Genomic DNA, 22,885 nt, shown 5'->3' with positions numbered 1-22,885 from the left:
CAACTGATAATGAGATCGCAACTGATGAGTCCCCTCTGGCTGATGTGATCCACCACTACATCTCTAGCGATGGACAAACAGACATCAGTGTTGGCTGGGGAGTGACCTTAGTCGACTGATGGTTGTTTACCAGTCCCACTGAGACCTTGACTGTTGGCTGAGAGAGCAGTGGCTAAGTGTGTTGGGGGTGTCTTTACGTTGCAGCATTCCTGTGTGGTCATCTGAGGACGCACTCCGCTTCCAGGAAGGGTACGGTGATGCTAACAAGAGTACTCCTCCCTCACACCCTGCAATGGGAAAGCTATCATCACAAAATATTTTGTCTGATTGGTTTTATGTCACAGTGTCCCGACATCTTGCTATGACATCACCACCCAGGTTTTTGCAAAATATGAGATGATTTCTTTAGTGCATCTAAAAATACATCTGTAAGTTGCTTTAGTGATTGGTGGTTGAGACCACTTCCAGATCAGCACTGTTCTACTCCTGCAGTGCAAGTCAAATGCCCTGATTAACATTTAGCCCCTGTCAGTGTATTACTGGAAAGCTCCTGTAGTAACCAGACAACCTGGATTCCACAGAGTTTAACTGGAGAAGAGTTCAATGGTTTTCCATTACAGGGATAGAATATGTGGCAGTTCCTTCTTGTGCCACCGAGTGTCACTCTTAAGAGGGGTTTCAAAAAAGAAAATGTTCTCGGAAATAGACATTGGTTTTGGAAATCACTTCCGACCTCAAGCAAAGCCTTTCACTAACTACCTCCTAATAACCCTATCATTTCCCAGATTTAACCCAATATCTCCCTTTAGTGAACCCCCCCCCCCCCCCCCCCCCCCCCCCCCCCCCCCTTACAAGTGTAACAGCTAACTGTATTGCTTGGGGTGTAGTCCAACACCAGCTATTGTTATGTAATGTACTTTGAATTTGCTTCAACAAACACAGTACCAACCACCACTTCACCTTGTGGAGAACAAAGAATGTTGAGGAACACGTTATACAATTATTAAAATAATAGGGCATATTGGTTTTTATCTCAGAGCAGATGTTCAAATCAGACATGAGACTTTCTTTCTGTTGGGTCATCAGGTTAATACTTTATTTGTTTGATTGTAGCGAGGAGAAAAAGGGGGAGAGGGGAGAAAGTGGGGAAAGAGGAGAAGAACCATGGAAGAAAACAAAAACAAGGGACTTTGGGAGAGCTGTGGCTACAAGCCTTTGTATCAAATCCAGAGACAACGTTATCAGGCAACATTAAAACATTTTATATATCTGAAGAAGAAAGAAAAACGATAACGTATTTGTGGACTCTAAAAACTATGGCACAGTATTTACCTAAACATACACAATACCAAACAGTTTAGCCACACCCCTAGAACTATGACCAGCTTCATAACACACTAAACCACATGATTTTTCTTCAAGTTATTTGCCATTTTGATCAATTCAGCCATATACCATTTACATTTCTTATGCCATAAAAAGGCACCTTGTCTGAAATCTGGAAGATCCTCACCATTTCAATACAGCTACGTTTAAATATATCAAAGTGGAGGCACAATTCATTTGAACTTACTAAACATACCGTAAATGTGTATATCATCACCAGAATTCACTCTTTATGTCTATTTGCAGGCGTTTGGTCAATGATTGATTGCCATGATGGCAAAACTATGGCATAAGAAATGTTTTTTTACAAAACACAAATATGTCCATCTAGTGAAATGGCCTCAGATAGGTATAGTATGGAGAGTCTTTACAGCTGGGTAGGGAGCGGGGCTCTGGAACAAAACCACTGAAAAAGGCAACAAAAAAATACAGGAGGTCCCTATACCCCGAGGGATATGCTGCATAGAAGCAGATTTGTTTTGGTTTTCCTTTTTTCACAGACACGCACACATACAGACACACACACACACACACACAGAGACGCACACACAGAGACGCACAAAACACGGCTTGTAACCACACCCATGTGGAGGCCACAAGCCGCTGTGGTTGGTCACGCTGTGTTTTCGTCCTCCTGCCCGAAACTAACAGCGCAGCGGTGTCATCACGCACACATACATATTACACACTTCAAAGAGGCGGTGTAAAGTGTGTGTGTGTTTGGGGAGGAAGGGGGATAATTGGACAGCTCCCATACTGATTCTGAGAAATAAACGTGGCAGCTGCTCTTTTTGAAGGGGTTATACTCCGGAACAAATACCACCAAGACAAAACAGAGCTTGAGAACTGAGAACAGGATGAGGAAGAAAAAAGAAACAAAGTTATGGGGAAGAAAAAGTGAGAGATTTTGGATACCTAGGAGGATATAAACTGTTAGGAAGCGAGTGTTGCTCATGCTTTTGTGGATACAGTTCCTAGGGATGTACAGTAAATATGCATACCAGACTTCATAACGGCTCTTTACACATGTTATTTTTCAAGTCAGAAAAACTTAAATCCATCTACCTTTAATGCATTTTGTACTTCAATAACCTCTTGACTAAAATTACATTCATATTTATAAGTGTACTCAAACCCCCTTTTGCTGAATCCACTTCTGTCTAGCTAGCTAAAGGGGGTAGAAAAAGTTAAACAAAACAAACGACGTAGTGTAACACATAAATCACACAGAGAAAGACTCAGAACAGAAAAAGTCCCACAGGATTTTGGGAAACTCAGAGCGGCACAATGGATGCTGCTAAGCCCGGCCCTTCAACACCAGCTCTGTGGGAGACAATTACGTCACCCCTCGCTTCTCTACCCCAGAGCGCAGAAGGAGGGAGGAGAGGAGCCATTGGAACACAAAAAGCTGTTTGAGACAAGCAGACCTCAGTGTGGCGTGATCTTCCTGCGTCTTCCGACTCGATTCTCGTTGTCCTTTTCTATTTCTTTTCAGTGATAAGGGGGAGGGGTTGTTTTGATTTTACATCAAGAAGCTCTGTTGAGGGTACTGACCTAGGTGCGCCCTGGCCTCTGTGTTTCTCTTTTAATCGCTCTCTCTCTTAGGATATCACAGGAATTGCCCTGCCCTGATTCCACCTCTATGTATTCCCTTGTACACTCCCCCTCTCTTCAACACGGCCTAGTAAATGGAGTGGGTCTTTGGTGGACACCAGGGGGCATCAGGGGGAGCAAAAAGGCCACAAGAATAAAAAGGTTGACTGATTCTTGTTTGATTATTTTCAATCCTTGGAAGAAATGAGATGAGTACAAGGAGAACTGGAAGTGTATGGGCTACACTAGCCTATGATTGTCACCCAGTGGCCAGCTACAGTACATGTACATATCAGCAAGGGTCAAGTCTTCCCCCCCCCCTTTTCTAGGAATGTTTTCCAGCTGTTATGCACAAGGTAAAAACTAATAAGAACCTCTAAGCAGACCCGGACTGAAAGTCATCTGGCCACTATCGTCTTAGGTTAGTGGAGGCAACATAAGCTCACAAGATCGGTAATTGACGCAAATACAGAATCTACTCCAGCCAAACGGTTAGCTAGAGTTGCTACTTTGTGAACTGGAATAGAGGAATTCCTTCTAATGCTTCTATGCACGGACCTATAATGCCTAGTCCATCTAGTGTTAGAATGCTGCTAACACCTCAGAGCCCCATGGAATGATCAGCACTGAGATGGCAGACTGCAGCCACACAGCCACTCACACAAATCCACACACACACGCCAAACAAACAGAAGCCCACCTCAGCGTGCACAAACATTTCTACATACTGTGCATGTACATGCTCACATAAACTAAAGCAATCTCACACCACACACTCACTCACACAGTGTCATTTAACGCTCTGACTCCCACTGTGTTGAATGATGTCCTTTTTGCCTTCCGTCCCTAAAACACAAGCCTCTCCTTTATTTATGATCATTATTATGTGGTCAACAGAAAGGGAAGTAGACCGAAAACAAATTTTCCGCAAAACACACCCTGTTAGCTGTTGTTATTCTTATATTATAGATATTGTCATAAGTTGGAGAGGACAATTAATCTCTAGAACTATTACTACAGAAAGACATGAGAACAGAAACCAGAGGTGAATGGGGACAGCCAGAGGAAAGGGGGATCTGTCATTTCGTTTCTCCTCCCCTTTCCTTCACTCCCCCTCTTCCTATCATCCCTTCTCCTGATTCAACGCTTAGGCTCTGATCGCAACTTTACAAAAGAGAGGCAGGGGACTGTGCAAGTGTACTCAGAACAAAGGAGCCGATGCCACCCTTCCTTCTCCAGACTGGTCGTCCGCTTTGAAATATTCCTCAGATGTCGTTTCTTTATACACCTTCTACAACTTTCCGTTGCTGTTGTCCCGCTGTTTCTTGCTGCTGCCGCCGCTGCTGTTGTAGAGGCTGGGGTTGCCCACTAGGTGGTGTGGTGCCATGCCAGCGTAGGGACCAGCTGCAGCAGCGTAGTTGAAGAGGGCGGGAAGGAAGGGCAGCGGCTCCACCTTGTCCCCCCCGGGGGCCATCATGTTTAGAGCCATGGGCAAGGTGGCCAGGTTGTAGGGGTAGGCCAGCAGCTGCGGCCCGTAGAGCAGGTGGTAGGGGTCGGGGTAGAACGGCAGTTTGGCAAGATCCCCGGTAGGCACCATCTTCCCCAGCGGCCCGAAGGCGAGAGGCCCCGTCGGGTAGGACATGAGCAGGTTGTCCTCCTGCTTCTTGCCAGAGCGGTAGCCGCCCTGGACGATGAGGGGCAGGGGGTAGTCCTGCATAGGGTATCCCCTGGTGGTGACCTCCCCTCTATGAGGGTCTCTGGATGGCGCTGGGGAGTGGTCCAGGGCCTCTTCCTCAGATGGCGGGGGGGCCCGGGGGAGCAGCAGGGCATGGGCCGAGGGGCGGTCGCTGCAACTAACCGACCCAGTGGGCAACTGAAACCTCTCAAGGCCCTGTGTGCCATGCAGGGACTGGGCAGCCTGTCGGTTGGCCTGCATCAGCAGGTCCATGGCAGTGGGGGAGCGGCGAGGGGACTTGGAGGGCCGCCTCTGCAAGGGTGGGCTGTTAATAGTAGTTTGAATGGGTGTGTGTATCGGGGACGGTGCGGGACTAATTGGCTCCTCTTTGGGTACCAGGAGGGTCCCCTCCATGTCTCTGGGCTGCTCGTGTAGTGATGCTCCCCTAGACTGCTGAGCCCTCTCCATCACCCTTTCTCTCTGCCTCTCCCTTCCCAGCTCTCTGTCCATCTCCCTCTCCCTCTGCTTCCTCCTTCCCAGCTCTCTGTCCATATCCCTTTCCCTCTGCCTCCCCCTTTCCAACTCTCTCTCCATATCCTGTTCCCTTTCCAGCTCTCTCTTCATCTCCCTCTCCCATTCTCTCTGCCTTTCCCTCTCCACCTCCCTCTCCCTGGCTAGAATCGAGGACATGGTCAGGTCTTGTGCTTGGTTGGGACTGGGGCTCCTGGACAAGGGCGGGACCCTGAGATCTTGGGCCACTGGTGAGTCCTTAAAACCAGCATGATGGAGGAGGCCCATCCCACATCCCTGCCTCAGTCCTTTTCCAACAATATCCCTCTCCTGTTTCACGCCACAGACCCCTTGGAGGGGCACTGTTGTCATGGCAACGGACGGAGGAGCAGCAGTATGGCTGATTCTCATCTGCAAGGTCGGGGGCATATTTGGAGAAGCGGTGGGTGTTCCTGTGACAGGTGCAGGGCTGGTCCTCCTGTGGTCCTGCCCCTCCAGACTCCTCTTCCTGGGGGTCCGGTAGTCCAAACATTCAGCTCCGCTGCTCATGACCAGCACGCCCTGGAGGGCCGAGGAGCAACAGAAGGAGGGAGATGGTGTGGGCCGGTCGGCTGTGGGAATAGCGGCCATGGGGATCTCTGGAGGGGGCTGAATAATCTGTGGACTGGGCTCTCTGTCAGGAATGGGAGTTGTGAGTTCATTAAGTTCTTTGTGTTCAGGGTCGCTGCACAGTGTTGGAGTTTGGTGCTTTGCTTTCACTTCGCTAGGCTGGCTCGCGCACTGCAGCGGCTCTATGCCCTCGCTACTATGCTGTGGCTCTGGGATAGGGTAGCTGATAACTGGGACAGACTGAACACCGGGAACATGGTCACTCGTGGTATCTACGTCTTTGCTAACAGTGCTAACTGTTGTCTCTGCTGCTGCTTTTGGCTCTGTCTGCGTCTCCTCCCTTTCTCTTTCCGGGGAGCTGCTTAACTCGTGGCGCCTAACGTGGCGGTTTAGCGCTGAGGATGTCTTGCACACCTTATGGCACTGCGGACAGGTGTGTCTCGCCAACGACCTCCTGCTTAGGCGACTTGGACTTCCCTTCCCTAGTATAAGCCTCTCTCTTGCCCTGTCTACCTCTGTTAACTCAATCTCCGTCTCCATGCCCTCATCTCGTGACTGAGACCCTGCTCGGGATGGCACAGACGAGGGGTCGGGGGCTTTGGGGTGTTGGGCTCTCTGGTGGTCCTCTAGCTGGTCTCTGGAAGGGAAGGGGGCCCTACAGAGGAGGCACACAAACTCTAGCAAGTGGCAAAGCTCGTGTTTATCCCGCTTCCTGGAACTGGAGAACCAGCGGCCGCATGTATCGCACTCCGACGCACTCCCATCGGACCAGGACCGGCGTTTTGTGTCCATAGGGGAGACTGAGGTAGACAATGGGGGCTGGGGAGAGACCAGGGGAGGATCAGTGGGCTTAAGGTGGGCTTCCCCGATTTCTTCCTCCCCCTCTTTGTCCTTCTCTTTTGAAGGTATAGAGGAAGTACTGAGGGATTCAGGTACCTCTCCCTCCTCCATGTGATCTTTCACCTCCCCCTCACCCTGCTCCACCTCATCCATCTTTCCATCCTCCTCCTCTTGGTCCTCCGCCTCCTTGTTCACATGGTCCATGAGTCTCTCTGCCCTCCTCATCAGCCGGAGGGAGCGTTTGTAGCGGAGTTTGCGTTGCCAGTTCTTTGCTTTGTGGGCATGAGGGGCCTTCCTCTTGGGCTTGTATGAGTAGTAGGGCCTCCAGAGGTTGTCCTCATCGTCCTCACTCTCCCACTGCTTGCGCACCTCCTGGCGGAAGTAGTACTCTCTGACCTTGCCCGGGGCTTTGGGGCTTTTCTTCCGGCTGTCCCCCTCTCCATTTTCTCTCTCCCCATCTCCTCCTCTCTCCCCCTCAGCTTCGATGCTAGAGCTGCGATGGGAGCGGTGTTTGTGGTGATGATGGTGGTGGTGGGAGTGGCGAGGTTCCTTGGCGTCCTGTGGGGAGGATTCCGTCCTTTTGGTTCTGGAAGGAGCGGGGCTCCTGTCCCTCTTGAGGTCAGTTTCGGAGATGCTGCGTTTGACCATGGCCTCCTCGCCTATCCGCACCGTGATCTGGCACAGCGGCCCAGCCCCTTTGCCCTCTGTCCCTGTGGACGACTGTTTGGCTGAGGAGCTGTCACTCTTGCTGTGCCCCTTGCGGGACTTATGATGGGACCTACCTGTTTCTGATCTCCTCTCCGACTCCTCTGTGGCGCCTGAACTGTCCACTAATTTAGCTCTCTTCCTATGGCTCTCCGTACTTTCCCTGTGAATTTTAACAGGCTTTGCACTGACCTTGGGGAGTGTCTGGCTGTTGCTAGCTTCAGGGGAGGGGCTGCTCAGGGGGCTTTTCCCGGCCCCAGAGGTGACCTGGTTGCTATGGACAATGACGGATGACGCCGCTGTGCCGTGCACTATGACGGAAGGCTTTGAGTGGCCGTATGTAATGACAGAGGACAAACCCAACTCTGGGCTACCGCTGACCTTGGGAGTTTTGACTTTGTTACGAACGGATGCCTTGGAGCTGCTGCCACAGCTACCTACATGCTCTGACTCTGCCTCTCTGTCAGCTACTCTCCCTAAGGCCATGCCTGTTAGAGAGGGGGGCAGTGTGGGGATCTCTCCCTGCTCAAGGCCCACTGTGAGGGGGAAGCCGGCAGGGATCTCGTCAGGGTCAGGCTTCACACCCTTGGGTAGAGAGCAACTGATGAGGCTGTGAAGGCCACTGGGGTCCAGGGAGTCAGGCAGGCTGCAGTCCAGGGGCTGAGGCAGGGGGACGGCAGAGAGGTCAGACGGGGGCAGCAGCAGGCCGTTGGCCAGGGAGTCGCTGTAGGTCTTGTAGGGCCTCTTCTGGGAACGCATGGGGAGCAGGCGGTAGAACTTGAGGGCGTTGACCTTCTGCTTGTAACCACCATTGGCTGTCTTTTCGCTGGAAATGAGGTCCGGGCTGATGCCATGGAAAGCCTTCTGGTGGGTCTTCAGGTTGTAGTAGGTGGCGAAGGCCTCCCAGCAGAAGATGCATTGGTAGCGGCGCTCGCCCGTGTGCCACACCTCATGCTTGGTGCGGTACTCAGCCAGGGCGAACACCTTGTCGCAGAAGTGGCAGGGGTACTTGCGGCGCCATGAGTGCACGTTGGAGTGACGCTTGAGGCTGGACAGGGTCATGTAGGAGCGCTCGCACACCGAGCAGAAGTAGATGACGTGGCCGTCCACCACCTTGACGAAGTGGTCCTCGTCCCCCACCAGCTCTGACACGTCGCCTTCGTGCCGAACCAGGAGACCTCGCCCTTTTTTCCCTTTGCCAGGCTTCATATCCTCCTCACTTGCCCCCAGAATCTGTCCTCCCTCCACCCTAACCTCCCCCTCCTCCAGGGGCTCCTCTTTCGGAAGGATGGGGAGAAGGGGGATGTTAGATGGGAGGGCCGGGCTCAGAAAGTGCGTGCAGGAGGCCTCGTGGGACTGCAGTCTTTTGTTATGGATGAAGGCTTTGCCACAGTGCTGACAGCTGAGGGCCCGGCCGCCACGGTGCAGCCGCATGTGGGCCGTGAGAGACGAGGCGGAGCTGAAGAGGCGGTGGCACACCCCACATATCAGTTCCGGCTTGGGGCCATCTGGGAGGGTGGAGGAGGAGTGAGGAGGAAGAGTGAAAGAGGACGAGGGGTGAGGAAGAGGTGGAGAAAGGTGGAGGGTGGGCGGGTGTAGGTTTGTTCCAACTTGGGGGCTGCCCACCCTCCCTCCTTTTTTTCCTGTTTTCTCCTTTCTTTCTGTGCCCCGCCCCCCCTGGCCCCGATAAGCCACAGTGCTCAGGTTGAACAGGATCTGTGCAGTCTTTGAGGGTGAGGCCGTGCCATTGGTCAGTCTGTGACCCTCCCCTGGGTAACACCCTATAGGCCCATTGGAGGACCTGGGGGGGAACCTGTGGAACTGGGAGTCCAGACCTGCTTTGAAAAGAGGCGGGGGAGATTTGATGTCCTTTTCGGTAAGATCCATGGGAGAGGAAGGGGAAGAGGAGGCGGAGGAAGAGGACGGGGAGCTGTCCCGCTGGGGGGGCTTAAAGGGCGGCCGTTTGTCCGTGGTGGTGGCATCCAGTTTCCACGCTGACCCCTCGTTGGACCCCTTGGTGGCTGAGGAGGGGTGTCGGCGGCAGGGGTAGGATGTGGCTGAGGAGGAGCGGTGGTTGTGAACGGTGAGGGCAGCGGGCAGGGCAGCGCTGAGGGGGAAGCTGAGGGTGATCTTAGCGTTCTCGGGGCCGTCTGCCTCGTCATTCATCAGCCCCTCCATCATGGCCTCCCCTCCTCGGCCCTGCCTGCTTTTACCCTTCATCTGCCCTGGTTCCTCCTCCTCTTCTTCCTCAACCAGGTGGGTCAAGATGGGCACCCCGAGGCTGAGGCCCGCCTCCGACAGACGCCTGGTCCCCTTGGAGCCCTAGCGGGCGACGCGGGAGGAGTAGATGAAGTCGAGCAGGTTGGATAGCACACTGGACAGGAGGTTAGGCAGCTCCAGGTCCAGCTCAGCCCCCTGGATGAGCCCGGAAGAGGGGGTAGATGGCGGATGGCGGATGGCGTCAGTCTAATACAGGAGTCGTAGGCAGTAGGGAAGACGTCGACAGCAGCAGCTGGCGGAAGTACTGGCTGCAGGCAGCGAACTTGGCGTTGCTGGTGGCGATGAGGTTGACGTCACAGAAGAGGGCAGGCCCGGCGGGCAGGCGCTGCTTGTTCAGGCGCGGCAGGAAGAGGCCTGCGTGGAGGGGGTCCGACACCTCCAGCCAGGACACCATGACCGGCCCCCAAAACCTGAGAAACGACAAGAAGAGATGAGTGTTACAGCTTGAATGGATCCTTGCATGCGTGTTTTGTAAGTCGCTGTGGATAAGTGCTAAATTTGAATGTATAATACCAGAAAAACTAGACCCTTTCCTATCCAAAAAAGAATCCTTCATGATGCTAAGGAAATTATGCTAAGGAAATTATGCTAAGAAAATGTTTAAAGATGCTTCAGAGCGCAACAAACGTCAACTGATGTTAAAATCCAAAAAGGAATGGCGAGAGGAGGGAAAGAGAGCAAGAGGAAGGAATATGTGGCAGTGCTGGTTTAGATTTCAGCACGCAGAGACTGGAAAGAAATTCCAGCGATCCATCTAGGCTGTGTCACAACATTCATGTCGCCTAATTGGAAGCCGTTCAGATTTAATCAAGATTTAATCAAGATTCCCCCAGAATAGAGTGTTGACTTGCATCCCATAGCCCTGCGGACTTAAAACAAATAGGTCCCGTTTAAACAGACATGGTGGGGGAAAAGGGGGGTGATTCTCATCACAGCCTGCTGCCCCATTCCTGGTAGTGGTCAGAATCTGCCGGCCATGAATCTAACCATTATTTGTGAAGGGAGGGAGGCAGAGAGGGAGGGAAGGAAAGTGGAAGCCAGGGAGGGAGGCAGGGAGGCAGGGTAGGGGAGGATTGTGGAGGAGGGGTGTTTTTCCGCCCGCTGCATCCGGTTCTGTCGCAGCTAAGCTCGAGAGGATGAGCGAAGATCGACGGGGCGCTTCCCATTTCCATTCTAATTCGAGCAGCGATTGCGGCAGATCCACTCGCCTGCTATCTATTCATACACGCAAGCTCGCAGATTCGCCTGCAATAGGCAATTTTATTGTAATTACTTATTTAGCACAGGCCGTTCTGTGGGGTCTGCAGATAGGGGGAGATGGATGTTGAAGCCTTAATGATGCGACAAAAAGAAAAATCCACAGTCATGCTTTTCTGCTTGTGTTGTCGAGCAGCAAGGCCTCTGTAAAATTCCACAGGCAGCCCTGAACAGGCAGAAACTAGGTCAGCACTGTTATTGCAGAGGGAAGAGAGAGAGAGAGAGAGAGAGAGAGAGAGAGGGAGAGGGAGAGGGAGAGGGAGAGGGAGAGGGAGAGAGAGAGAGAGAGAGAGAGAGAGAGAGAGAGAGCGAGAGAGAGGGCCAGGCTGGAAACAGGAACACAGGCTGACAGAAAGGCAGACAGAGCACAGGCAGACAGACACAAACACACCCCCATGGGCATAAATGCATGCAGTCATATATACAGGCACTGGCAAGCACCCACGGCCACAAAAACAAACTACTGATGTCATGGATGGCCTTGCTTGTAAAACTATATGCAAAACAACGGGGTGAAGCAGGGGAGCAGAGCGTCTGTATAGGTGGAATGAACTGAATTACAGAACAGAATAAGAGGAGCTTTGAAGAAAGTGGACATAAAGAGGGAAAGGGACATGCCACCTACACAGTGAAATAGGGTAAAATGATACACAACGAAACACACAGTCCTCTGTAGCTCTATTGGTAGAGCATGGCGCTTGTAACGCCAGGGTAGTGGGTTCGATCCCCGGGACCACCCATACGTAAAAATGTATGCACACATGACTGTAAGTCGCTTTGGATAAAAGCGTCTGCTAAATGGCATATTTATTATTATTACAGTAAAGTCGCACAACTACACCGCTAGACCCAATTGCTCTTTATTTACCCAGATATACAGGCAAACACAGTGACTATGCAGATTATCAGGAAGTGTGTACATAGTTAAAGGGATACATTGGGATTTTGGCAACCTACCTCTATAGCCCTATTCGCACGGGACTAGTATTACTATAGAACGTCGGTTATGTAATTATTACCCCAGCATGTCAGTTTTTCCAGTGGACGATTCGGACGGGATTAGTTTGACCAAACTGCCCCTGTAATTCTTTTTTTTTCTCATTCAAAATGGACCATTATGACGGAAGCCTGGAGGCTCTTCTAGGCGTGAAGATATTTCAAACGTCTAGGGATAACCTAATATTGGCCTAATGACCTTCAGTTCAGAGAAAGTCAAAATAATAATGCATATCAATAAGAACCATGAACTGTAAGCTATGCAGACATTTAATTACCTGACGTATTTGGCAATTTATCAATTAATTGGCACAATATCGTCCACTTCATCTTTTAAAAAGAGAAGTATTGCACTAGGAAAGTTGATACGTAACAAAACAGTTAATTCATCTGTATGCTACGTGCATAGCACTTTGTTTTAAGCATCAATTTGTTACCATGTTCTTATCCAAACTGGGTGCAGCACCTGTTAAACTCTGTAATGTCCCTCAAAACACAGGGATGACGATTCGCAGGGGATAAGTATTATCAGAGGACCTGGGAGTTTGCCGAAACAGTAGGTTTTTAGGGCTGGAATAATAAATTAATGCCAAGTGATTTGTGCTTGTGCACATGTTTACATTAGCTGAGCTCCCCCAGTAAAACTTATCCCGTCCAAATAGGGCTTAACGTCCTTCATAATGGACACAGAGACATCAAAATGGTATCCACAAGTTCACCTGACTCTGGGGAAGTAGATAAAGGGCCTCATTGCCAAAATAGCCAAGTATCCCTTTAAAGTAGATGTGTCTTCTTGAGAATTACGTGGATGTTTACTGTGATATTAGTCCCCTGTGGCTCAGTTGGTAGAGCATTGTGCTTGCAAAACCAGGGTTGTGGGTTCGATTCCCATGGAGGACAAGTACAAAAAATTTATGCACTCACTACTGCAAGTTGCTCCGGATGAGAGTGTCTGCTAAATGACAAAAAAATGTAATTTAGACGCCAGTTACTCGTAGGCGGACACAACGTGAGACAGCGTGAGGGCAAAAAAATGTCACGATTTCATCTGGTGTTTGCGCTGCAAACAGGAAAATGCATCTGCCGCCCCCTCTCTCTCTTCATCTTGCTGTGACGCACACAACTGCCTCTCCACAAACAGGCCCTGAACAACGGACTGGCCAAGCGTGACGGTGCGGTGCGGTGGGGTGGGGGGTGGGGGGGGGGCGGCTTTACACACACAATCACGCACCACTCACGCGCATGCACCCACACCCTCCCCCCTCACACACACGCAAGCAAGCGTCTGACCCTCAGAGTGCCAAGGACCCAGCCTCGCCCCCTCAAAATAAAGTGCCCTTCTGAAGCACAGTGTTCTGCACAAACAAACATGTCCGCTGAAAGATTGTACATCTATTTGCACCCACGGTGCTGAAAAAAACAAAAACACTAAAAAACAGAACAGCAAGTGCAGGTACGGTTCGTGTGACACAAATGACTCACTAAGCTACGTAGAAGAACACTAGGCAGAATCACAATGTCAGCAAGAGGAAATTTGTGAGAGAAGAAAAACATTAATGCTACACTCGGGTCACAGTGACCATGCTACTATTAAAAGTACCTCAAGTCCTAATCAGTTAGTATGCAATGGCTCTGATCTCCTTTATATGTACAGCCCAGCCATAGACTAGTTACTGCAAGAGACTGGTGGGTGGGTTTCAGCCAGCACTCGAGGGGGAAATGTGGGGGGCTGGATTGGAGTGTGTGGGGGGGAGGGGGGTTTACCCGTTCCGCACTGTGAGCGAGTGGAGAGGGGTTGTGGAAATAGGAAGGTGTTGGTTGGGCTCTCCCCAGTGTGGAACGGCCAGCGAAGGGGGCACCAGTTGGGCCGTGAAAAGGGGGCTGTCGTTGGAGACAGAGAGAGGGAGAGACACTGAACTCTCCACAACCCCCCGGCCCAGAAAAAACGGAGGAGCCAGCCAGATGGGGCAGAGGGAGGAGGAGGAGAAGAGGAGGGGAGGAATGGAGGTTGGTATGGGTCGGGGAGTGGTTCAGAGGAGTGGTGGGTGGAGAGAGGAGGGGTGGGTAGTGTAACTTCAAACACATCTCTTCCTTGTCCATATTTCATGGTTTCCTTGTCTTTCAGATCCTGCTCAGCGTGTCAACATGGCCCTCTCCCCCCACCCCTCCCTCAGTGTGACCTATGGTATCGCTACAATTTGGCATGCCACTCCACGCACCAGCGAGCCTGCCCCATGTTAAAATGCCACACTCCATGGTCCGTTAGCTCTGAACACGGCACATAATTACCAGAATTCTGACCCCTGTAATAGAATCATGGGAGCATTAGGGAGGACGGGACGACCCAAAAAAGTACCTTGAGACGAGAGAGAGTGGAAACACTACACCACTGACCTTTTTGGGGTAATTTTCCCAAAACCATTTTCAGTTTTGCACACTGTCCTTCTGAAGATACAGTGCAGGTCTGTTAGGTGTGTGCAGCGTAAAACAATACAACTTTATTGTCCATAGTTACAGCGAACAACGGAATTTTGTCTTCTGCTCTCTTAATTTCTCCCGAGTGGCGCAGCGGTCTAAGGCACTGCATCTCAGTGCTTGAGGCGTCACTACAGACCCCTTGGTTCGATTCCAGGTTGTATCACAACCGGCCGTGATTGGGAGTCCCATAGGGCGGCGCACAATTGGCCCAGCGTCGTCCGGGTTTGGCCGGTGTAGGCCGTCATTGTAAATAAGAATTTGTTCTTAACTGACTTGCCTAGTTAAATAAAGGTAAAATAAAAATAAAATAAAAAAATCTCAACTGTACAACTAGAGGGCATCACCCAGCAAAGGGCCAAATCCTGACTTTATAGACGCTCAAACTTCTGGCCAAATCATAACTCAAACTTCTGGCCAAATCATAACTCAAACTTCTGGCCAAATCATACTTTTGCGTAAATCATTCATATCAACAAGAGATTTATGCGAAACGTTGAATGCTGAAATCTCAATTTCAGAATTGGACAATTGGAATGGCTTAAGTGGAAATTGTACGCAAAACCAACATTGCCAGGGTTTTCAAGTCTTCCACTGGATGCCATTGACATAGTCTAGACAGTAAACAAACAACAAGTCAAACAGAAAACCCTTAGCTGGAAATTAATCTACTGCCACTGGCGCTAAGCAACGAGGCTCCCTATAACTCCTGACCTCTGACCCCTAAAGCCCTGTGGGTCATATTTCCCATACAGTGAAGGCAGAGGCTTGGTGGCCATGGTGACCAGGAATGTGGACATATTTGGCAGAGGGACTGGTAAGGAAGCAGGGTTGGTAAGGAAAACAACAATGGGGCTGTGACGTCAAAATGCCCTCCAAGGCTTAGCAAGAACCTCCTTCTGCTTCCAAAATAACAACCTGGCACTAGGAGGAGGATATTTTGATGACACACCAAAGAACAGACAGGAGAGACGAGAATAGCTTAACCTCGGCGCTAGATCCGCTATCAGGGACGTGTATGTGCCAGTTTCTCACCAACTCCTTGTGTCGTTTTGGGAGTTCAGTTGATGGAGAAAGATTGGCTGACCAGTCACAGTGAAAAAAGGTTTCCCTAAAATACAAAGCCCATGTCATGCCCACGTCTACCGCCTAGCTCTGACACACGCTAGCTAGACCCCCGATCTGGAGTGTTTCATGCAGATGCAGAAGACACAGAGATTTTTGAAGTTTCATCACAATCTCTGAACGAGTCATCGCTCCTGAAAAAGAACTGCGTGGTGCACCAGCGAGACCGGGGAGGATGAGGGAGACAAGGCCTCTTATCGGCCCCACACACACACACAGTACACACACAGTATACACACACAGTACACACACGTAGTACACAGACACCAACACTTACACACACTGACATACAAAACAACCAGGCGATGGCGCGACTGAGAAAAACAAGCAGACGAAAAATAAAGATATCAGCCTCCCTTTCACTGCTAGGCAAGCACACAACAAGACAACGTACCTCGGAAAACCTCCTGCTGCATCTTGCTGCGATGTGTTCTCCCTCCTCTCTCTCTTGCTCGCTCTATCCGCTCTCTCCCTCGGTCTGTGTGAGCGTGCGTCTGCGTGAGTGTGTGTGTGTGAGAGAGTGCAGGCAGGGAGAGACGACGCGCACACACAGGCAGCAGTGTGTGAAGACAGAGGGTAGGAGCGACTCTCACACTCTGTCTCACTCGGTCTCTCTCTCTCGCTCTCTTCCCCTCGCCTGCTCCACTCTCTCTCTCACTTCAGTTTTGCACATGATTCTCAGTATTTTAGCAAGTGAATTTCTTCACCCCGTTCTATTCTCCCCGCCCCAGCCTCAGGCCCCCCCCCCCCCCCGAATCCAATCCTCTTTTTATTTGGAAGTGTTGTTCTCCAACCACACGCACACTACTTTACATACACAAAGCCCGGCGAGATAGGGAGGGAGAGAGAGAGAGAGAGAGAAAGGCAGAGGACGCCATTTAAGCAGTTTGTTACGAGCACTGCCAGTCCCCAAAATGGCTGAAAACAAACAGGAGCGATGCCAACAACAACAAAAAAAACCTGGGCACTAGGATAGAGAGAGAGAAAGAAAGAGAGGGGGGAGAAAGAGAGAGAGACTACAGACAATAGTTGGATGGCCGATGGAAGTGAAGTTGTCGGAAAGAGGGGAGCAGAAATCAAAGAGAGAGAGAGAGAGAGAGAGAGAGAGAGAGAGAGAGAGAGAGAGTATGACAGGGACATGATGTCTCTGTTTTTATTGCCTCTGTTAAAAGGGTTCAAGTTTATGGGGATGAACGATGACGAAAAAGTCAGGTGTGTGTTTGAGGTTCACTGCGTGAGTGTGTGTGACCCTAAGGCCAACTCCACCCTGCTCTGCTGTATGATTGATTGGTTGACTGACAGTCAAAATACATATGCGTGGCCTTGCCGTGTTTGTTTATTTCAAAATGATAACATCTTCCCTTGTCGTTGTCAGAACGTCTTCGAAACATTCACTAGAAACCAAACGGAAGAAAAGGAAGCGAGGAGGGGCTACCTCAACTTGTCCAACAATAAACTCATTTCCGTTGCAAAACGTTTTGCTACGGTGTGCATTTGTGAATACGTCCCTGGTTCGACAAAGTCACACAGAAATAGAGAGAGAGCGAGAGCTTTATTGCATGCTCCAATTTTTGGGAAACTTAGATTATTTTATACTAATAGAATTGCTCAGAAAAATACATTTTCTTTAACTAGTAATTATTGTTCAATTATTGGCAACCCTGTTTTCAGTCCTCCAGGACCCTACCCTTGCAAGGATAACGACACTGAGCCTTTTTCTCAAATGTTTTCTGAGATTGGAGAACACATTAGGAGGGATCTTAGACCATTCCTCCATTTAGAATCTTTCCAGATCCTTGATATCCTTCCTCTGCGCTTATGGACTTCCCTCTTCAATTCAAACCACGGGTTTTCAATGGGGTTCAAGTCTGGAGACTGATGGCCATTGCAAAATCTTTTTTGTGGTCAGTCAACCATTTCTTTGTGGATTTTGGGTTATTGTTTTTTCATTTTTCATTTTTTGACATTTAGCAGACGCTCTTATCCAGAGCGACTTACAGGAGCAATTAGGGTTAAGTGCCTTGCTCAAGGGCACATCGACAGATTTTTCACCTAGTCGGCTCTGGGATTAGAACCAGCGACCTTTCGGTTACTGGCACAACGCTCTTACCCACTAAGCTACCAGCCGCCCGAACTCGAATTTCTAGGGGGCTGGCACATGTGGGGGAAATTTAGGGAAAATGGCACACACAGCTTCCAGAAAAACAGTTGCTTTCAAACTAGGGATTTCGTGGCTAATTGCAGTAAGACAGTAATTCTGCTCATAGATTATTACATTTTAGTCATTTAGCAGACGCTCTTATCCAGAGCGACTTACAGTTAGTGAGTGCATACATTTTATTTGTATTATTATGAACGACACATTGACACATCCAGCCCAAAGCGGGAGGTAAAAAAAATACTTAGCAGTTGCCAAAGTTCAGGAGCATGTCTTTAACAAGGGCCCCACGTCTAGTGGAAGCAAAATAGCCCCATAACATCAAAGATCCACCACCATATTTTACCGTTGGTATGAGATACTTTTCTGCATACGCTTCTGTTTTTTCCGATGCCAAACCCACCACTTTGTGTGCATGGCCAAAGAGCTCTATTTTCATGTCATCTGACCATAGCACCGCCTGAGGTTTATACTACGAAGCAAGCTAGATCTACTCAGGGTTTTCTAAAGCTAACCAGCTTCAGTTTGCTTCACATTCCAGCTCAGGCTTCAACCGATGGTGGATGTTGCTTGTCCGCCTGCCGCTAACTCTAGCAGGCTTGTAACTGCGCGTGGACAAGTCAGTACCACATTTTCATTTATGCTGAAATCAGAATGAAAGAAAAGTTATCTTGCAAATTCAGCAGTCAGCAGGCTATCGTGTAAAATGAACATTTACAAGTGCAGTCTTTATTTTATTACTTTGGTGTGCTTATCGATGCAGAAGCACCTTTCTCCCACTCTTACTGATAAAAGTATTGTATTAAGTCATACAAACTCAACTTGCGACTCAAGCCTCGTGTACACCGGTTGTGTCAAACAGTATGCGTTCCGGCGGAAGTCCATTCATTTCAATGAGAGGCAATCCGCACTGCCGTGACTCATCTGCCGAACTACATTGCAGTGCGTGGCACTGTGTGCAGTGTGTCACATTCGTTGGATTTCTCTAAGTTGTACGTTGCTTTGCCATGCGGTATCAGGAACGTAAGTAGATAAACCACCAAAGTTGCTCATGTGTAGCATGATTATTTTTGTTGTGATGCGGCGCATGGATTGCAAAGACTACGTCAAATGTATCATACAGCAATGTAATGATGCAACCGGTGTGCACACGGCGTCAGACACTCATTTAGGATAAATGCAGTTAGCCATGAATTAGCCTGCCCTGGAGCAGGTTAGATCTGAAGGATTTGTTGCCATAGAAATGTACCTGGCTAAAAGGTGAGCCACTTTCGTGGTACCAATTATCCAAACTCAGAGTTGACCAAAGTTGCCTCGCTAACTCCTCAAACTATACTGAACCAAGATATAAAACGCAACATGCAACAATTTCAAAAATTTTACTGAGTTACAATTCACATAAGGAAATCAGTCAATTGAAATAAATTCATTAGGCCCTAATCTATGGATTTCACATGAATGGGCATAGGCCCACCCACTGGGGAGCCAGGCCCAGTCAATCAAAATGAGTATTTCCCCACAAAAGGGCTTTATTAGAGAAATAAATATTGCTCAGTTTCATCAGCTGTCCAGGTGGCTGGTCTCAGACGATCCCGCAGGTGAAGAAGCTGGATGTGGAGGTCCTGGGCTGGCGTGGTTACACGTGGTTTGCGGTTGTGAGGCCGGTTGGACATACTACCAAATTCTCTAAAACAACGTTGGAGGTGGCTTATGGTAGAGAAATTAACATTAAATTCTCTGGCAACAGCTCTGGTGGACATCCTTACAGTCAGCATGCCAATTGCACGCTCCCTCAAAACTTGAGACATCTGTGGCATTGTGTTGTGTGATAAAACTGCACATTTTAGAGTGGCCTTTTATTGTATCCTGTGTAATGATCATGCTTTTTAATCAGCTTCTTGATATGCCACACCTTTCAGGTGAATTGATTATCTTGGCAAAGGAGAAATGCTCACTAATGGGGATGTAAACAAATTTGTGCACAAATTTGGAGGGAAATAAACTTTTTGTGCGTATGGAACATTTCTGGGATCTTTTATTTCAGCTCATGAAACATGGGACCAACACTTTACATGTTGCGTTTATATTTTTGTTCAGTATACATTTGTAGTCTAGGGCTCTGGAGTTTGATAAATGGTATTGGCACTTGGATTGGAACTGGTGCTATGGTCAGACAACCAAGGCTCTTTGGCCATGCACACCAGCGGTGGGTTTGGCTTTGAAAAATAGAAACATATGCAGAAAAGTAACAAATACCAACAGTAAAATATGGTGATGGATCTTTGATGTTATGGGGCTATTTTACTTCCACTAGTCCTGTGGGCCCTTGTTAAGGTCAACGGCATCATGAACTCTACCAAGTACCAGGACAATTTAGCCAAAAACCTGGTTGCCTCTGCCAGGAGGCTGACACTTGGCTGCAAGTGGATCTTCCAGCAAGACAATAACCTCAAGCACTAATCAAAATCCACAAAGAAATGGTTAATTGACCACTAAATCAAGATTTTGCAATGGCCATCTCAGTCTCCGGACTTGAAGAGATCAGACAATGGATATCAAGGATCTGGAACGATTCTGTATGGAGGAATGGTCTAAGATCCCTCCCAACGTGTTCTCCAATCTCACAAAACATTTGAGAAAAATGCTCAGTGACGTTATCTTCGCAAGGGGAGGGTGCTTGAGTATTGAAAACAATTGTTTTGAGCGTACAATATAGCTCAGTATTTGTATTATGCATTTTATACAGCCTTTTTTGCTCATCTTTATCAAGGGTGCCAATAATTATGGACCTGACTGTGTACCAGCACACTTGTCTCCATGGGAACGGTGCTGGGATTGGGTGTTGCTGCTGTAACCTCTCCGGCTCTTCAAGGAACTTTGTTGCTTTTCTCTCCCCTCCAATACACTCTTTCATAATGGGAGAGAGAGCGAGTCGGTGGGTGACGGAGTATGAGTGTGCTTGTGACAGGGAAAGTGTGTGTGTTTTTCACATAAAGTGGTGTGTGTGAGTTGGGGGGTGGGTAATTGCGGCCGTTGGGGGTAATTATAGTGAGGGGTGTGTGTGCACGCTCACGTTACCAGAGAGTGGCTGACCAGTTCCACACGTGTTTGCACTACCTTGTAGCAGCAGCAGCCAGCCACCAACTCTGTATTCAGAGGGAGTCCCGTCGTCCCTATTCATGGGCGTTTGCCCAAACATGATCATAGCTTTTCATGCTGTGCTACCAGGCGACACACACATCTGAATACACAAAGATGGAAGCGCCAAGGGAGCTATCTTGCTGGAAAATCCGAGCCATTATGGAGTGCTACTTTCGGTCAAAGAGTTTAGAAAGAGTTGAAATGTAAAACCATTCATTAATATCGTTTTAGAAACTCGTGTCCAACTTCACACAAAAGCAGTCATACGTGTAGTAAGAAAGTGTGTGTTGAACACAGTACAAGAACAAAGACCTTTTGGCCGTTTTGCTGTGCAATCTATAAACACAACATTAATATATTTTCTCTAAATTGATCATGGTTATTGTCGAGTTTGACAGAAAGAATGAAAAATAAGGACCTGAAAAGTATTACATATTTTCAACAGTGCAATTGATTTCAACAGTGAGCGGACCTCATACATTCAACAGCGCTTGACGGTTTATTCAATAGAATCCGGTCTCTACAGTATCTGTCATGAGTCCTGCTTGAAACCGCCAGTACTGTGGCTGATACTGGACAAGATACTGATACCGAGGCGACTACTACTACATTTAGATGAATTCAAGGCTGCTAGTCAAATACATGGCTGAAGCCTAGTGAAGGACAAGAACCAAAACTACCCCTAGAGATGACTAGTGGATAGTGATTTAGTTTAGTTAAATACGGAGGTGACTAGTGGATAGTGATTTAGTTTAATACGGAGGTGACTAGTGGATAGTGATTTAGTTTAATACGGAGGTGACTAGTGGATAGTGATTTAGTTTAGTTTAATACGGAGGTGACTAGTGGATAGTGATTTAGTTTAGTTTAATACGGAGGTGACTAGTGGATAGTGATTTAGTTTAATACGGAGGTGACTAGTGGATAGTGATTTAGTTTAATACGGAGGTGACTAGTGGATAGTGATTTAGTTTAATACGGAGGTGACTAGTGGATAGTGATTTAGTTTAATACGGAGGTGACTAGTGGATAGTGATTTAGTTTAATACGGAGGTGACTAGTGGATAGTGATTTAGTTTAATACGGAGGTGACTAGTGGATAGTGATTTAGTTTAATACGGAGGTGACTAGTGGATAGTGATTTAGTTTAATACGGAGGTGACTAGTGGATAGTGATTTAGTTTAATACGGAGGTGACTAGTGGATAGTGATTTAGTTTAGTTTAATACGGAGGTGACTAGTGGATAGTGATTTAGTTTAGTTTAATACGGAGGTGACTAGTGGATAGTGATTTAGTTTAGTTTAATACGGAGGTGACTAGTGGATAGTGATTTAGTTTAGTTTAATACGGAGGTGACTAGTGGATAGTGATTTCGTTTAATACGGAGGTGACTAATGGATAGTGATTTCGTTTAATACGGAGGTGACTAGTGGATAGTGATTTAGTTTAATACGGAGCTGACTAGTGGATAGTGATTTAGTTTAATACGGAGCTGACTAGTGGATAGTGATTTAGTTTAATACAGAGCTGACTAGTGGATAGTGATTTAGTTTAATACGGAGCTGACTAGTGGATAGTGATTTAGTTTAATACGGAGGTGACTAGTGGATAGTGATTTAGTTTAATACGGAGGTGACTAGTGGATAGTGATTTAGTTTAATACGGAGGTGACTAGTGGATAGTGATTTAGTTTAATACGGAGGTGACTAGTGGATAGTGATTTAGTTTAATACGGAGGTGACTAGTGGATAGTGATTTAGTTTAATACGGAGCTGACTAGTGATTTAGTTTAATACGGAGCTGACTAGTGGATAGTGATTTAGTTTAATACGGAGGTGACTAGTGGATAGTGATTTAGTTTAATACGGAGGTGACTAGTGGATAGTGATTTAGTTTAATATGGAGCTGACTAATTGATAGTGATTTAGTTTAATATGGAGGTGACTAGTGGATAGTGATTTAGTTTAATATGGAGCTGACTAGTGGATAGTGATTTAATTGAATATACAACCGAGAGCAAACCTAAAACACATGTTTGCTTCGAGGGGAAAGGAAAGGGAACGCCTCTAAAAGAGAGTAGAAAAGATTGGTGGAAAATCATCTGGGAGGGCTGACTGATAGGGTTTGTGGTGGT

At 48.2% G+C, this 22,885-nt stretch overlaps 1 protein-coding gene across 1 annotated transcript; it reads right to left on the bottom strand.

Moving 5' to 3' along the window:
* Positions 1-1,070: 1,070 nt before the first annotated feature.
* Positions 1,071-16,137, bottom strand: LOC311132069 (uncharacterized protein). The gene is given in 4 exon segments (XM_084165242.1): positions 1,071-9,640; positions 9,644-9,785; positions 9,787-10,008; positions 15,846-16,137. Coding segments are annotated over 3 exon segments (5,718 nt in total). The 5' UTR covers positions 9,993-10,008; positions 15,846-16,137; the 3' UTR covers positions 1,071-4,270.
* Between the last annotated feature and the right edge of the window lie 6,748 nt (positions 16,138-22,885).

Source organism: Coregonus lavaretus (assembly GCF_964263955.1).
Source record: "Coregonus lavaretus genome assembly, chromosome: 7".
NCBI lineage: Eukaryota > Metazoa > Chordata > Actinopteri > Salmoniformes > Salmonidae > Coregonus > Coregonus lavaretus.
Note: the sequence above shows the minus strand (reverse complement) of the source record. Positions and strands in the feature narration are given on the sequence as shown.